This window comes from Strigops habroptila, chromosome Z, assembly GCF_004027225.2.
Source record: "Strigops habroptila isolate Jane chromosome Z, bStrHab1.2.pri, whole genome shotgun sequence".
Classification (NCBI taxonomy): Eukaryota; Metazoa; Chordata; class Aves; order Psittaciformes; family Psittacidae; genus Strigops; species Strigops habroptila.
Window position 1 is genome coordinate 86,688,457 of NC_044302.2, and position 17,107 is coordinate 86,705,563.

The window sequence follows — 17,107 nt, forward strand, 5'->3', positions numbered from 1 at the left end:
GGTTAGGCAAGTTCTTCTGCCATTAGCTAGCCCTTAACAGATGAAGCTTATGTTCCACTGATTGTGGGGTTTTTTGTTTTCTTCTGGCTCTTCTCCCATTAATTAACTAATTGAAAAATAATTATATGATGTAATCTAAAAAAGTATCTTCCAAAATTGCCTTTTCCAGATCTGAGAAGGTAATTTTATGTATTCTGTGTGGATGGTTATGTTCCATTTTGTGTTAAGAACCTAGGTTGGATAGAAATTTGGCAGTGTGTAATTAAGATGTAAGAACAGAGTTATGTTCCTGGTCTTGTTGTCAGTACTATCATGCAGTTCAGTATAGTAAAAATAAGCACTGAGTACTATGAAATCACCTAATTTCATCAAGAAAGCACAAGTCACAAAACATGGTCACAACCAGCATGAGTTCACTGATGGTTTATATAAAACCAACCAGATTTTAAGAAGGGATTAGGAAGGAATCACTACTTAGGTGTGCCTGCTGCAGGAGGCTGGGTTGGTTAGTAATATGGGACTGAGAGTTTGCTCAGGTAATCTAGGTAATTTTACAGTAGAAAAATAGTGTAAAATCCAAACGAATGAATTTTAGGAAGCAAGAAGATTGCTATCATTTATCACTTCAACTTTTGATGCACACAGATTTATATAGACCTACTCGTGCAAATTGTCAAACAAGCAATTCCATCAACTTAATGGAGTAACTTTAGTGACCAATAACAGTTCGCAGACTTTGGTTTTTTCTTTATTATCTACTTTATTATCTTTATTATGTACTTTGCAAACATCTTGAGGAAAACCCTGCAAGTTTCATCTTATACTTCGGAAATACATTCTTACAGTACATCTTCATAGGCATGGTTTATAGCTACTCTTTTATAAGATCACTTCTATTGTGATTTAAGTGAATCTGCCTGAGTGAGTTTTTGTTTTGGGTAGAACTTCCCAGTTAGAAAGAAAAGAAAGATGAAAATACTTTGTTTTGAGAATGTTATCTTCTTAGGGTTATACCTTTGAGAAATCTCAGTATCTTCTCACTTTGATGATGTTCTTGAAACAAGAATATTGCCTATTCTGGCTGTGCTAAAATGTGACTAGCTAAAAAATCTCTGAAGAAATGTAGTTCTAGGCTTATGGTAGAACTTTTTCAGAGGCTGGTGTTTAAATTTTTCATACTCTTTCATGCATGCACAGAGCTTTACATATAGATAGTTTTTGCAGTTAATAAGTATGTTTTCTCTTTCCTTTGCAATTGTTATTCCAGAACTTAAGTGTGTGAGTACCTAGAGCAGGTATTTTAGTAGAGACTGTTTTCTTCTGTCAACAGTACAGCATGGAGGAAGATATGAAATGCATGGAACAGAAAGGGTGGTTAGAGGAAACCAGCAGCAGGTGCAGAGAAGTATGAGAGAAGAGATTAAGCCTGAGGCAACTAGAAGTGGAGGTAATTGAAGAGTTTTAAAACAGAAAACAAAGGTGAAATGAGTATAATCTAGCAGGGGCTCCTAACTTATGAGGATCTATAGCAACATAATAAAAAACCTGGAGACAAACCTAGGAGGCATATGTCAGCCTTGCTTCCCTGATGATGAGATATGACACACTGGCAACACAACCTACTGTTTTTCTCTGTGGTATTCACAGAGGATAACAGTCTACTAGGAAACAGGAAAAAGTATAAAAGTGCATAGGATCTTTATTGGTGTAGAACAGTCAAAGAAGGAACAGCTGCATGCTATTCCTGTCTTGCAAAGAGAAGGAAGCACACAGTGAAATTACAAGAGCTACTGAGGAATGTTTTTCGTACTACTTTAATTGTAGGAATTAAAGTATTGTAGGAATTGTAGGAATAGGGTCTCTTAGGTTCCAAGAAAACTATTGGACAAGTTTATGGTCCATTAGAAGCTATGAAGCAAGGTGGTCTATGTCCAGCCTCTGATAGGACGTCCTTAAACTGCACATTGCTAGAAGCTGGAAAAATATAACCAGAAGTACCACACTTTTAAGCTCCCATTCTTTGTCAAAAAGAAGGGTTACTACACTAAATGGACCTTCAGTGTGGCCCAGGTCAGTCTCATTAGGTTATTCTCTAATAAACCTGAACTTTATTTTTTTTTAACTGATTTTTACTGTTCCCTTACCCCTCACTGTGCTCATGAAGACATTTATTCCAAGTCTGATGTGAGTATAATGTGGTGATTATTGACCAAGATGTGCTTTTATCAAGACTACTTAGTGGTTGCTTGTTTTTTAAAGTTGTTGAAAAAGTCTCTTCAGGATGACTTCTGACTGACTGTCATTTCATTACCATAGGAGTTTGGCAGGAATAGAAATTTCACAATCTGACTGATTTTATAGTCAGAAAAGGACAGAAAGGAACTCACAAGATCCTGTTTCACATCACTGCATGCAGGCAGAACTGAGTAAATATTAATCTGCTTTGCTCTTTCCTGTAGTCCAAGAAGTATATATGTATAGTGTGTTTTTAATTTCCAGTGACCTGTTTTCAGAGTGTATTCCACTGTTTTGCAATATCAAAGTTTCTTGTGAAATTCAGTCTAAAAAATTGACTTTGTACCCTTTTTTTTTTTTTTTTTTATCTTGTTTGTCTTTAGCTATGGGAATGGTTGCACATTCTGGGATCTTGAGTATAGCAGACATACACAACTTTTCCTCATAGCCCCTATTTTGCTTTTAATTTTTCTTTTAAATTTGTATGATTTTATAAATGTTATGATGAATTTTGCAGCGACATGCTGACTCTTCCAGTAGTGAAATGGATGACTGCTCTAATGAGTTTGTCTTGAGCATCTAATGGCTGAATTTGATTTCATTCTTATGTTGTTTTGAATATTTGACCAGTTGTAATGTTTTATTCTACTTATGTTCTGCTGGGTAGTTTTATTATTTCAGTTTGAAGATCTGAAGTGTACTAGGATAATTAAGATAGTGATAGAGAGATTTAATAAAGCCAGTGTAAAAATAAGCTACTTAAAAATGCATAGGTTTTGCTAAGCTCTCTTTCTCCACCAGTCTCTTTCTCTCTGTCACCCACCCACACATGCACGGTTTTGATTCCCCCCCCCCCCATAATAAAGAATTATATTGTCATTTCTGGTTATAGCTTAGTTTTACAAAAACTGAGATTTAAAACCTAAACAGCTGAAAATATTTCATGTATCATAGCGGACCTAATTAGGCTGCAGAAATAGGTTGAAAGGTACATACTTAAAGGAAAGGCCTTTTTATTTTCACCTATTTTGTCATGAATATTTGTGTCCTCGTAATTTCCTTGCCAATATTTGGTCAAGAACCAGAGTTTTTTGTCTTTCTAATGGAAGTCCATAACCTTTGAGGTTCCTTTTCTCTCTCTGGAAGCCATCAGAAATTCTGAGATAAAACTGTAGAAGTGTAGCTAAATTTCCATAAGCAAAAATAAATCAAACTACTTTAAATAGGGAAAAGTAGATGTAAATTACAGAAGGAAGTGATATTGTGAAACAAATGACCACTAATTCTATGAGTGCTGATACCAAAAGGAATGGCAGAAGGCTCTTGTGAATCATAGCGGAGAACAGCTTTTGTGTTCTGGGTGTACTTGCAGATAAACCAGTATTCAAGAATGATTGAATTTATTCATTCTGCTCCCATTGTCAGCAATCAGACAAGATTTGCAAGAACATTTATGCCCAGGAAGAAAACCAATACTGTGAAACTCTTGAAACAATGAAAGGACTTTTGAATCACGCACGCATCAGAGCCTTCCCAGAAGAGGGAACTCAGCCTATATGGTCTCTTGATATCACTCTTTATCTTTACCTGTGTAGCAAAGATGTAAACATTTTCTATCTTCTAGCACATTGATGAAGTTAAGATTTAAAATTAACAAATGTGATCAAAGCAATCTTGAGTATATTGATTTGCTAATTTAAAAAAGTGCAGGAGGTGGTCTGCCCTGATTAGTTCCCTCTTTATGCTTTCCCAGACTTTGCGTCTTTTGAGTGGGATGCCATAGAATGATTTTTGATGCTTACAGGGATTCTTCTGTACATGACAAAATAAAGCCTGAGGCAAGGTAAGTAGAGAGACGAAAGTACAAAAGGATAGATAAGACGAAGAGCAGGTCAGGAAGAAAACTCACACACACCCTTTTAATTATTAATATAAATGCTCACCTGCATGTCTCATTGATGTTTAGCAGCTTTCTGTTACAGAAAACTCAATAAAGGAATATGAAACCTGAAAGGGAAATGAATATGCCCAGATATGAAACTATTTTTGCATTATCATTCTTATCTAGAAGGGTGCTTGGGGTATGTCTTGCAATGGTCACAGATAGTTAAGTTGCTAATTCCCATAGCCATCAGATTTCCTGGTTTCACTTTTGTTGGCACAGCTTCATTTGTGGTAGCAGAGCTGGCAATACTGATGAGGTTGCTGGCAGCCCACCTACAGTGTCTCAGCTGGAGTACCTTCTAGTTCCCTGTGAGCAGAGTTGGGAGAGAGGGTTGGAGCAATCAGGTGACATTTGTACTTCCCCTTTATGAATTCTTTCTGTTTCATATTAACATGCTGATTAATTTCACTTGCAGAGCTGCATGATATGTATTCTTGCAGAAATTACATGCAAATTTTTAATCCATTTTCAAAATTCCTTTTTATTGCTAGATGGATATTTGAATATTCTTAATTTTAATTACATTTGATGCTTACTTCACATAATTGTAGAACATGGAAATTGCGAAACACCAGTAAAAATAGTACGGGGGCTACCTGTGAACACAAAGATGGTCCAGTCTGTAGGGATCCTTAAGTGCATTTGAAATCCCTGGAACAAAATACAGTTTGTCTCTGTTACGTTCTTTTAGGAAAACATATGGAAATAATAAATAATTATGTTAATGGATCTTGAGGGGAAAAGCTATCACACTGACTGCTGTTTCCAAAGAGACAAAATACTAACCAATTAAAGGAATGGGGTGACTAACAACAAAATCCAATTTATTGTTGAATAAATTATTTATTCTGTGTATTCTATAGGGAAAAGATACAGTGTGTCAAATTTTCTGATGGCATAATTCTGTTGAAGTTGGTTGAATTGTGCCAGCAAATATTCTGGTTTTATAATCTCAGCTACTGCAGCAAATAAATGCAGGTCTTTTATGAGAAAGTTTGAATCAGTAGCAATTAGTATTCATCAGGCCTAATTTTCCACCTGATAAATGAGCACAAATTTAATTAAAAAAGGTGAATTTTGGAATTCTGCTGGTAGCAGATCATCTGCTTGTGTATGGCTTCATTGAAAAGTCTTTTCTCTGAGCATGTTCTGATAGTAGTCACTGCACCAAGAGTGCAGTGTCCTTCAGCTGCTGAAAGACTTCAGCTGTCCTGAAGCTGTGTGCTTCAGGACTTTTTCATTTTACCCTGTATTTGACTTGGTCTCCATCTTAATTTTAAGATTCATGTATAAAATAATAAACTTCAAGTGAGACGGGATGAATGCGATTGCATCATTTTTCATGAAAACAGTAGTTTGACTTCTTAAAATACTCCTTCTGATTGTCTCTCCTTATCTTGTGGATAAGGACTTTCTGGAAGTGTGATTCTGCTCACCATGGACACTGAGGTTGGTGTTGCTGTTATTGCCTCTTCCTTACAGCCTTTGCCTTACAGATTTCACAACTTGTCTCATCCTGTCTGTTTACTCCAGGGCTTCTTTTAAGGGTCATCTGAACCTGTTCCTCCTTGTCTTTAGTTTGTTAAGTTTTACTCTCCCTCGGCCGTTTTTAGTGTGGATTTGTTTGTTTGTTTATTGTCAAACTGCAAGGCACAGTAGGAAGGTAATTGTTTATCAGATGTACTATAGATTTTATTTTTGATCATATTGTGCAGTAACAGTAGGATGTCAAACTGAATTTTAAGCTCTTTAATGTTGCTTCACAGGTGATGGCTGCTAAATAATGTCCCCATATGGATATGCCATACCCTGGGTCTTGTTTTTTGGATTCTTAGACTTCAGGCATTTCTGAAAGCTTAACTAGTTCTAGAAATTTGATACAGCAGTTTGGAAACTTACTTAATTTCTTTTTTATTAGCTTGTTTCAGATGTTGTCTTTGACCTGTTGCTTTAACATTATACATTGTCTCTGTGGTCAGGTGCAGGTACAGCCCTAACAGTAGTGTCTGTTTCATGTCAGAGAGAAGTGATGTCTCTGCACTTAAGGCTTGTGGGGAAAGCACCAGACATGGCTGAGGGTCTGTGCTGCAGGCATCTGGCCAGAGCAGGGTCTTCAGATAGACCACCCTGAATTTGTATATAGAAGGAAGGAAAATCTTATTGTCTGTGGTGCCCCAAATAGGTGACATTTCAAATATACTGTGTGTGGAGTGGTGTAATTTTTGCTGAATCTCTGCTTCAGTAAATGTAGAGACTTCTACATTTTCACATCTTTCTTGCAATCAATTATTACAGTTCAAATATTTTCAATTTTATTTTCAAGTACACCATAGAGAAACTTCAAGCCAGCTTCTTTCTTTGTATCCTTAAAATTCACACTTCTGCTTTATACTCTGACATTTTGTTACCAGCACATTGTTTCTCTCTGTTTGAATGGAAATTATTTGTAGGTAAAACCAATTCTGATGTAACTGTGTATTGTATATTTTTTCAACGTGGTGATATAAATTGTCGTTTTAAAATGTAAACTATTTTCAATTTGTATGTAGAAATGTCCTTTGAAAGAAGAGGAAATCTAAGCATCTAAGCCAGCTTATTTTAAAGGGCATATCTATTTTGTCCTATTCCTTAGTTTTCTTGATTTGATCCACTGTACATTTAATATTTGAAACCTCATGGCTAATCTCCTCTTGGACACTTCTTTTTTAAATATTTTCACTTTCCCTTTTCTCTCTGTAGGTAGAAGAAATTGTTGATATAGGAGCATTTGCCCCAGAAGACATTCATGTTCCCAAAATCTATGTTGATCGTCTGATACAAGGAGAGAAGTTTGAGAAGAGAATTGAAGTAAGTAGCTGAGTGTTTGGTTACAACATATTTCAGCTTGGTGGGTATTTTAGAATTTACAGTGTTTTTACTCTAGCCACCAAGTCTTAGCACTGAGAAAATAGTGTGGGAAACGCCTGTTGAGTTTTGATAGGAGCTTGTGTAGGTACTTACGTAGCTAGTAGTTAGGTCCTGAGAATCAAGCATTGTTTCCTACACCTCAGCCTCTCTGGTTCATTCCCCGAATAACTGAAGAGCAACAGCCTGTAGTCCTGGGGGCTCTAATGCAGCTGAAATTTTGATGGAAAATGCTACCTCGTTCTCCTTCCTTCTCTCACTTCACCTTCTGCAGACACAACAACGGGAACACGTAGACTGTATGAGCTGTCTTTGATGATCAAATACTTTCTTTTCTACTGGAGAGCTTTTGTCGTAGGCATGTAGGGCCCCTTTTGTGCTGTGTATTGAATTGCGTTACATTGCAAAGACCTTTTTCTTTTTCTTTAATCAGTGGCATTTCTGGTCTGAATAAAAGATGTCAATAGCAACATCACAGCAATAATATTCCGTCACTGAAAATACCCAAGAAAATGAGGATTACATAATTGTTCTTTGTTTCTGTGGCTTTGCCCACTCAAGCTGTGTCCCTATATTATTCATTTTGGTGATTTGACAGTGCTCTTAAAGTGTAATTGAAAATTCTGTATTTCTCCTATGTCTCCATACTCTGGAGGTGGGAATTATTCAAAATGTCATAAGAAGAGCTGGTGGAGGGGGAGATATATGACACAAGGAAAAAAACATCTCAAAAAAAGTGCAGAAAAGAATAGTAATCATTAAACTTTTATTATTAAAATCAAGTCACAAAGTCCTAGAAGTCATATAAGGCCTTTTCTCTGAGTAAACTCTTTCATGAATGTTAGGTTAAAAAGCTTTTTTTTTTTTTGTCCTTCCATCTGTTCATTCTGTAAAAGCATATTGCATGTTTTTGAGTATTTCACTGGAAACAGATGTGTCAAATATTTTTTGTTTCTTCCTTTTTTTTTTCCCTTTCTTTGTGCATATTATGTTATACTGCAATTAATGGCCTGTATTCCTATTGAGGATGCAATATGTCGCATAAAAGCTTTTGCCTTTTGTGAGCAAAAACCATTTTGCATTTATTAAACTGCTGTTTTTACTGCAGTTTGGCAGTGGGTGAAAAGGTGACTCTCTGTCCAGAGAAGACCTTTGTACAAACACCTGATTTTCTTTGGGGTAGCTGTTTAAGTGAATACACCTACCTAGTCAACTGCCCTCTTCCCTATATGCTTAAGGAAAAAATGAAGGGGTGGGGGAGGAGAACTACTATAAACGGCACAGCAAAGTAACAGAGATTATTTTTGTTTGTGTAATCTTGTAATTCTGGCAGTGGTGCCTTTCATTAATAGAAGCATAGGAAGGAAACAGTAGATTTATTTACTCTTCCATAAAAGATTATATGCAAGGAAGTGGCTGTACATACAAAAGTGTGGAGGATGATAGTGGTAAGAAGAGAGATGAGAAATAAAGAAAATAAAAGAAGCTAGTCTGTTGTAATTCTTGCTGGATTTAAATAGCAGTTCCTTCCTAATTCGGCCTAAACGTGGTCCCTCTAGTGCAAGTCATCCTCTCTATCCAACCTTCTCATTGCTGCAGAGAAACTCTCTCTGATTGTTCTTTTTCTGTAACTTGCAAGTGAAGCAATTCTAGGGAAAATAGCCAAGGCATAAAAAGAAAGTCTCTGGGGAATTCAAGAGGATTTATACTGACTGTTTCTGGCTGCCTGAGAGTAAAGTGACTTCCAACATGGGGAAAAAAGACCCTGCAAATTTTTTTTTGTGGTGATAAAAAGTAACAGAGGATAATTTTGCATGATGTGTTCATTATGGCCTGAAGTAGGAAAGGATGTGAAAACATATAGGGGTGCAGGACATGGTGCTGCCCAGAGCAGTTTTATATGCATGGGAGAGACGTGCAAAGAACATAATCTATGTAAACAATAATTTTCAAAAAGGTCTTACGAACTTCTGGTATGTCATGACATTTTCACCAACATGTGATTTAGATAGCATCAACTTAAGGGCAGAAAATCTCAGGAAAAAACTTCAGGCAGATTTTGCAGGATTATACAGATTTTTGTTTGAAAATTTAGTTGTTTATCTCCCAGTATCTTCAGATGACTGGCATTTGTCTGTCTCATGCATATAAATCTAGAATAGCACCACTGAATTAAATGTAGAAAGAGAGCAGTATTTGTATTTTAGGCTGACATTTAACAGATCTATTTAAGTATCTCTGGGGTAATGAATCTCAGACTTGCTAATATTTGCACTAATGCTTGGTGCCTTCTTAACCAGTTGTCTGTGTATTACGTCAGCCATGGCAATACAGACAAAGAAATAACATTTTGCTCTAAGGCCGTCACTGGGCATAGTTGATGACTTCATTGGCTTAGATAAACTGATAGAATAAAAGGTTGTTTTTTTTGTAGAAGATGTATAAATAATTTTATTCTTAGACTAAGTATCTCTGAGCAATCACACGTCAGCCTTTTGTGTTGTTAGAAGCAAGAATCTGGATTCTAATCTTTACTTATGATTACTTCTTTTTTTCCAGCGCTTATCAATTCGAAAGCCTGAAGACTCAAAGGCCAAACAAAAACAAGGAGACAATGTGAGGGAGAGGATCATCAGACGGGCTGCTTTAGAGTTTGAGGATGGCATGTATGGTATCCTTCAGCTGTGTTGTAGGTTAAAGTAACGACTCACTAGAATAATACCACAGCTAGTTTGTTTAAGACGGGCTAATTACCATGCTCATTGTCTTTCGCAGATCCTGGGCTTCTGTCATTTTATTAACACCTTATTGAAATATATGGGATGTTAAGGCACAGGGTACATGGAGTGTTTTTCCAAGCATATCTGAAAAGTTTGTTGGCAGTTGAATGTTTTGAAAAATTTCTTGAAAAAGTTACGTGCATTGGAAATGAAGCTTACTTGCACTGTGGATTTTTATATCATGTAAAGCATTTGACAGAATGCAGTTAGACAAGCCAAATGATAAAATAATTCATCACAAATATGAGGCATCTAACTAAAAATGAAAGTGTTTCTGAAGAGAACAGTTCTAATCTAATCATAGGATAATGATAACTTTTTTTAATTTACTGGTTTGCAGTAAGTATGTTCCTGTTTGTGCCTTAACCTATTCTCTTCAGCTAATCTGGGTATCGGAATCCCACTGTTGGCCAGTAACTTCATCAGTCCAGACATAACTGTTCATTTACAGAGTGAAAATGGAGTCCTGGGTTTGGTAAGAATATATCTCGGTTCCTTACTGCGGTGTACTTACCTTTCAGGGGGCGGTTTTATTCCCCACCCACCCCCAACTTGATAATAATTTTACTAAAAATCATGTTCAAATATATGCCATGTTTCATGATCATAAAATTCTCACTGTAGTGCAGGGAAGTTTTTCAGGAAATGTTCATTTCAGGATTATAGCGCTACTTTGCTAAATATGTTCTTAAGCACATGTTTTGCTGGAAGGAGTCAGAACCTTCAGCAGTTTTCAAGACCAAGCTTGTAAGCCTTATTAAACATAATTTTAAATAAAGCTTAAAGTGAACATTATTTTCACTGTTGTTTGGTTTTATGAAGTTGCACCTATCTACCTTTTCCTGAAAAATGTCTGTCACTTTGGTTAAAATCAAATCAAAACAACCAAACAAACCCCCAACTTGCTGGTTATCTAGTCATTCTAACAGTCTCTAACAATATGTCCATCGGTTCTCATATTATAGTTGATGTAAATTGTGGCTTCTCTTGTCAGGGACTTTGTTCTGCTGAAGATTAAAAAAATGCATGTCTGTGACGAACTCTTTTCAGTAACAAGCATTAGAAATAATAAAAAAGTTATGAATTCTGTCTCTGATGTATTTTAATATAAAGCAGAGATATATCTATGTTGTTTTCAGGGTCCTTATCCGCTAGAAAATGAAGTAGATCCAGACCTGATTAATGCAGGTAAAATATTTTAAATAAATTTTATTTATGGAAAATGATTAATCATTGTTAATCTAAAAAAATAATTCTGATTCAGACTACTGAAAAGACTACTGTTTTATTTGTTTATAAATATTAATGTATTTGTCTTGTTTTAACTGAAGGTTGGTTTTGATCAATGGAGATGTTTGACATTCTAGTTAAAGAGATTATGCTTTGATGCATTCTAGTAACTACTCAAGGAAGCTGTCCTCAAGGCCAGGCAGTAAAGGGTCAAATCTTCCTTTTCAGAAGTGAGATTGTTTTGTTAAGCCTAGATGTGAATGCGGATTTGTTCTCCCGCTATTTTTTGCTTTGTGTCTTCTAGAAAATGGTTTGCAATGATTTGTGTTTGGCAGATGTTTTAAAATATCCTGTGTATGCTGGTCTGCTTTATTCCAGGCTAGTAAGTTGCAGGAATGCAACTCATTTGCATTTAGAGAGAGAACAGTGGCCAGGGCAGGGGGAAAGCGCTCCTCAGAACAGGACCTGGCCACTCAAGGACTCTGCTGCAGATGGTTGCTTTTGCCACTTTAAGGGGGAAATGCCAGTCCTCACATACTGTTTTCAGCCAGCTGTTTGGGCGCATGACACCTCAGAAGTAGCCATACAATGTAAAAATGTAAGCTTTTTATTGTTTAATGTGTCTTTCTGATTTCTTTTTCTTCGTGGAAAGTTGTGACTGCATCTGTTCTCTGTTTCCATGTAAAATTGCACCTATATATTGCATTGTGACAAACAAAAGTAGGCCTTGGCACCGTATAAATTCTCACCAAAGTTAATGGTATAGACCCATAGCTGTCACCTTAGAGCTGGTTTTTTTCACATGGAAAACATGCATTTTATATTTTTTAGTTATGTATACATATACATACATACACATGTGTGTATAGGGATGTAAGTATCTATCTAGACAGTACCTTTGTCAGCGGCTGTTAACAGGTACAACTAAACTGTGAAAAGTCAGAGGAGATAAAGCACTGACATCAAACAGGCTTTTAATTTAATATGAGGGTGCAGCCTAGCAGTTGTTCACTGACTTGAAACATTTGCTACCTGGCTTAACTAATTGATACCATTATCATTCTGCTATGTTATTGCCCCTCTTTCAGTATTATGTTTTAAATAAGGAATTATTTAAGGCTATCGTCTGATTTGAAATAAGAAATTATTAAGGAATTGAGTCCAGCATTTCACCAGTAGCCAGGTAACTGTTGTGATAAGCTGCATGAAGGAAAATGTCATAGAGATATGAGAGCTGTGTTAATGCTTGAACTGAAAGTGTTTTGTTTTGTTTGTTTGTTTTTAAAATTGAAGGTATCACTGGAAGAAAAAAAAATATTTAGAATAAAAAACCAGTTACTATCAAAGGTGACATTATATGCATGCACATTAGCATTTAAGTTCTAATATAGGCACATTAGAAATAAACACATTAACAAAGTGACGATGGGAAAAATATCCCAGAACTTGATAAATGCTCTAAAAAATCATTGAGCTGTCAAATAACAAATCAAGATCATCTTATGGATGATAAATATTTTTAAAGAGATAATCTTGCAGGGATGAAGCTAATTTAAAAGGTCAGAATGCAACATTGGAAATAAGATTATTTTAGTATTGTTAATCCAGTGTTAAGCACCTTTACATCTTCCTCTGAAGCTGCAGTAAACAGGACACAGGATAGGTGAAACTCAGCTCTACCACCAAAATTATCGTTATCATTGGTGAAACATTCGGTAGCTGCTCACTGACACTTAGTTGGATTAAGACCATTCTAGATGCTTTCCAGCTAAACATACAAAACCATGTGAAGAAAACAGAAGCTGCATGGCAAAGCAGTAGGATTTAATTCTGTTTGTATTGATCTACTGGAATGGTCCTGTATCAGCCCCCAAAGTCCACATTTTCAAAATACACTCCTGGTTTAGGTTTTTGCCAAATATTTATCTGCAAATGTAGTTGTATTTCTCTGAAATATGTATGGGTTCTTTGTCGCAAGGTAGAGTTCTATCTTACAGGGAAATATGGTACTGTTGTTATGTTATTCTGTGGTCCTCAGCTTGTGTCTCTTTCTACTCACCATTGTCTTAGCTTGTCACTTTATCCCAGGGTTCTCACTCCATCTAGCTGGTTGCAGGCTATGTTGCCTCTCCCACTGCCTTGGGTGGGCTCCTGGTAGGGAAAGACAATTCAGGCAGTCTTAGCAGGTGTGGATGTTAGCAATGTGAATTCTTGAGGTCTGACTGCAGGACTGTTGTATAACCTTAATTCTATACCCTTTTGTGTGCCGAAATACAATTCCCATGCAATATCTTGGCATATAATATACACCAAGTGAACTCAATAAATTAAACCAGGTAACTTGGGTCTCCATTTTAATTTCCTGAGCTTTTCCCTTCCTTTTTCCTATCCTCTTAATTAATCTCATTGTCTTTTCCCCTGTTTTCTGGAAACTTTAAAGATTTCTCATTCCTCTTTCCCTTTGTTGTTACACTAACTTTTTCTTCTCAAGTCATCTGGTGATAAAGACTTGCTTGGTTTATATTTTCACCTTCAGCTGTGTTTCTTATGCTTTTCTAGAGGCACTCTATATCCATGGTTGTTGCTTAGGCTGATTCTGTGCTGGCAGGAGAGGACAGAAAGGGCTCTGGACAGAGTCAAAAAAGGCACTTCCGTTTATGCTCCATTGCTTGATCCAAGCACTGTGCAAAGAACAGTACAGAACACAGAAGCACATTCTCTGGTATCCTTTAACAAAGCAAGAGTAGACTAGATCAGTAATTTATTTTTCTCTATTGTACATTGTTATCACTCTAGACTGTTCAAAGTGGTCTGCTCACTCTTCTTTGCAACCTCCCTCTCTCCTGACGATGTTCTTTCTCTGTTTCAAAAGAGTTATCTCTCACTTTTTCTGTAGGTAGAGCAGAAAGCTGAAATGCAGAGATTTCTTTCTTAGCCTCTGGTATCAGCAGTGTCTTGCCTGGAACTGTTGGTAGTCAAAGAGTGGGCAATCCTATCACTAAAAACTGTAACAAACTGCTACGAAATTCATTATGATTGATTAGGTTTACATGTGACATAGTAAGTGTAATCAGGTCCATAGTTGTACAGAATCCAAAGGAATTTGATAAAAAACCCTTATCTTGGTCAATAGCTGCGACTTCATTTGTCAAAGAGACAAAATACGTACATACTATAGCTTATTTCTTTTACAGGTAAGGAGACAGTCACTGTTCTTCCAGGTTCTTCCTATTTCTCTAGCGATGAATCATTTGCAATGATAAGAGGGTACGTAACAATACAAACCCTGATCTTTTGAAACATGAAAAGAATAAACTGAGTCAGTGACTGAACTCATTAGTAATTCTTTGAAATGTGGTTAGCATTTAACAACCTGTAAAATAAACATGGACTTAATCAGTGACGGTTTACAGAGGATTAGGTCACGCTGTTGGAAATAGAAAAACACTGTAACTAATAGATACTATAGTGATGTTCATGTCTACCACCACCTGGCCATATATAAACACATTTGTAACTATGTTTTAACAACTGCTTTTTGGTCATTTCCAAGTACCTAATCTGTACTTGCACTCTGTATATTCTCTTTGCTCAGCTTGCAACTGTGGTCATCATTCCACCTCCCTAATGGAAATTCACCGTCTGCACCTGTTTTTTGTTTGTTTATTGGGGAAGGAGGTTGGATGCAAACAAACACTAAATCCTAATGGCTCTGAAAAGATAATGAGTGCATGTAAATATGCGAAGGAGTGCACTTAAAAGTATGAGTTCAAAACTGATTGACTGTGCGTGCAGTAACCAAAACCAGACAAAAAGTAGTAACATTTTTGAGGCTCAGTAGAAAATTTGCATCAGCAATACATCTGCAGGGGAAAAAAAACCAGCTACATGTGGGAGAGAATGGTTGCTACCTCTGTGGTATGCCACCTTTTTTATATTGATGTAATAAGAATGCTAACAAAAGCTTGTTATGATCTGTAGGTTGTTACTTGAACATGATAATGCTAATTACACACTTTCTGTTGCCAGAGGCCATGTTGATTTGACAATGCTTGGAGCTATGCAAGTGTCTAAGTATGGTGACCTGGCCAACTGGATGATTCCTGTAAGTAGATGTTTGTCCTACTGTCAATGCACTATATTTAGGATAATATAAATGTAGCTGAGGGTCAGGCAAAGGAGAAAAGGGCTGAGCATAATGGGTGTTGTGAAGCTCAAAGCATTAAAGTATAGGATATATTCAACTTTAAGGTTAGTAAGTTTTCTTGCCTATTTCTCGCACCAAGCAGCCAAATATAAGGAGTGAGCCCCCTAAAATTATGCCTATGCTAAGCATTGTGAAAAGCTAAACACTATTTATGCAAGCCTTTTTCCTTCCTCTTGGGTCTATGTCTTTCAAATGTTACGTTTCTTTTGCTAAAATCTGATGCTTTTTCTTGAGAGTGTCAACTCTTGTATAGTTGTACCTGGAGCAAGAACTTGAAGGGAAGTGTAAAATAGCATGTACCTCATAATAAAATTATATAAAAAAAAATCTGCATTATTTTTCTCAGTGTTCCTGTCAGAGGATCACAGCATTGCCATGTTGAATAAATATAGAAGGCAGCAATACTATTGTGTTCACCAAAAAATTCCTACAGGTTTCAACCATAAAAATACAAGCTAATCCCAGTATTATTGAAGCAGTTGATGACATTAAGCCGTTCTTTGAACACAGTTTATGTTTTAGCATGAAAAAACATACGTATCTTTCACATGGTTTAAGAGTTTGATATTTTCAATATGAGACTTTCTGGTACAGTTTGTATCAGAGACGTCTAGAAACAAATTTTCTTTTTAGCCTGGTTTAAAGTAATATGGCATATTTCCATCTGTCTGAGCAGTGCTAAAGGTTTCAGGAGAGTCTTTTGAAAACTGAAAGCTGGGTACAGGAGGTAAAAAACCCAAGGAATGTCCTGTCTCTTGGAGGAGTGTTAGTTGAGTCTAGCAGTCTGTGTGACTTTTCCAGCAGGCTTGTGAGTGTACAAGTCATGGAGCAGTGGCTGGAGCATAAGCTGCTTTTAGGAAGAGGGGACAAAGAAACGACCTGTACAGGCAGACGTGGGAGAATGGAATTTGTGAAGGGTGATAGCACAGAGGAGATAAATCCATAAGAAAACAGTCTTCCTTAGATGTTCTCACAGCATAACATGATTATATGGCCACACAGCTGAGAACAGACGGATTAGTGCTGCCTAGATGTTTTTCAGACCCCACTGATTGAAGTGCTAGCTTTTCAAGACTCTCCTACTTGTGCTGTCATCAAGTTTGTAGTATGAAAAATGGGGTCTGAAAATTAGTGCTTCTGTTAGTGCAGCACTCTGAGATCCTGTGTGTACTCCTCTATTGCTGTTTTATGCATTTTAATGGAAGTCTGTGTTTTAAACATAATCTGACGGTCAGATACATTGTAGGAGTGCGAGTATGACATGCATTAAGATAATACTGGTTAGCTTTGCATTGTTCAATTCCAATTTCTTTTTTTGTCTAGAGTTAGAAAAACTTGTCACTAGAACCCAGACTAATGAAACCAGCCTCTGTGGTGGAATCACCACGCATTTTGAAATATAAGAGGTAAATCAAATTAAATTTTAACCCTGGGTTTGCTGTTTGAGCCAAGGCAAAAGTGTGATAGTGTATGTTTTCAAGGAGTTAAAACCTTGGTTAACTAAAATTGGATTTCACCAGATTTATGCATGGCTTTGTATCTCAAAGGTGTGGTAAGTCACCCAAACTCAAATTACATAATTTAAATAGCTAACTTTAAAACACTTACATTTAGTAAAATGTGTTTTTTTCAGATGATTGACATAAATAAATGTACTCTGTCAGTCCAGTACTGTAAGTACATGTCACTGACAAGCTGAGTGGGATACTTTTTCTTTCTTGTCAGTGTGAGAACTACTTCCTTCTTTCACTGGATGAAATAGTTCTGTTTTTGTGAAAGCACTTCTTTCATGTTAATTTGGGGTGG

At 36.5% G+C, this 17,107-nt stretch overlaps 1 protein-coding gene across 2 annotated transcripts in view; it reads left to right on the forward strand.

Moving 5' to 3' along the window:
* The window catches only part of OXCT1 (3-oxoacid CoA-transferase 1), a 92,194-nt gene that overhangs the window by 37,177 nt on the left and 37,910 nt on the right, over window positions 1-17,107 (forward strand). For both annotated transcript variants that reach the window (XM_030511885.1, XM_030511886.1), the window contains exons 8-13: window positions 6,920-7,027; window positions 9,644-9,755; window positions 10,245-10,339; window positions 11,004-11,052; window positions 14,289-14,361; window positions 15,124-15,199. In XM_030511885.1, the coding sequence (XP_030367745.1) occupies window positions 6,920-7,027; window positions 9,644-9,755; window positions 10,245-10,339; window positions 11,004-11,052; window positions 14,289-14,361; window positions 15,124-15,199 (513 nt within the window). The remainder of the gene's footprint in view (window positions 1-6,919; window positions 7,028-9,643; window positions 9,756-10,244; window positions 10,340-11,003; window positions 11,053-14,288; window positions 14,362-15,123; window positions 15,200-17,107) is intronic.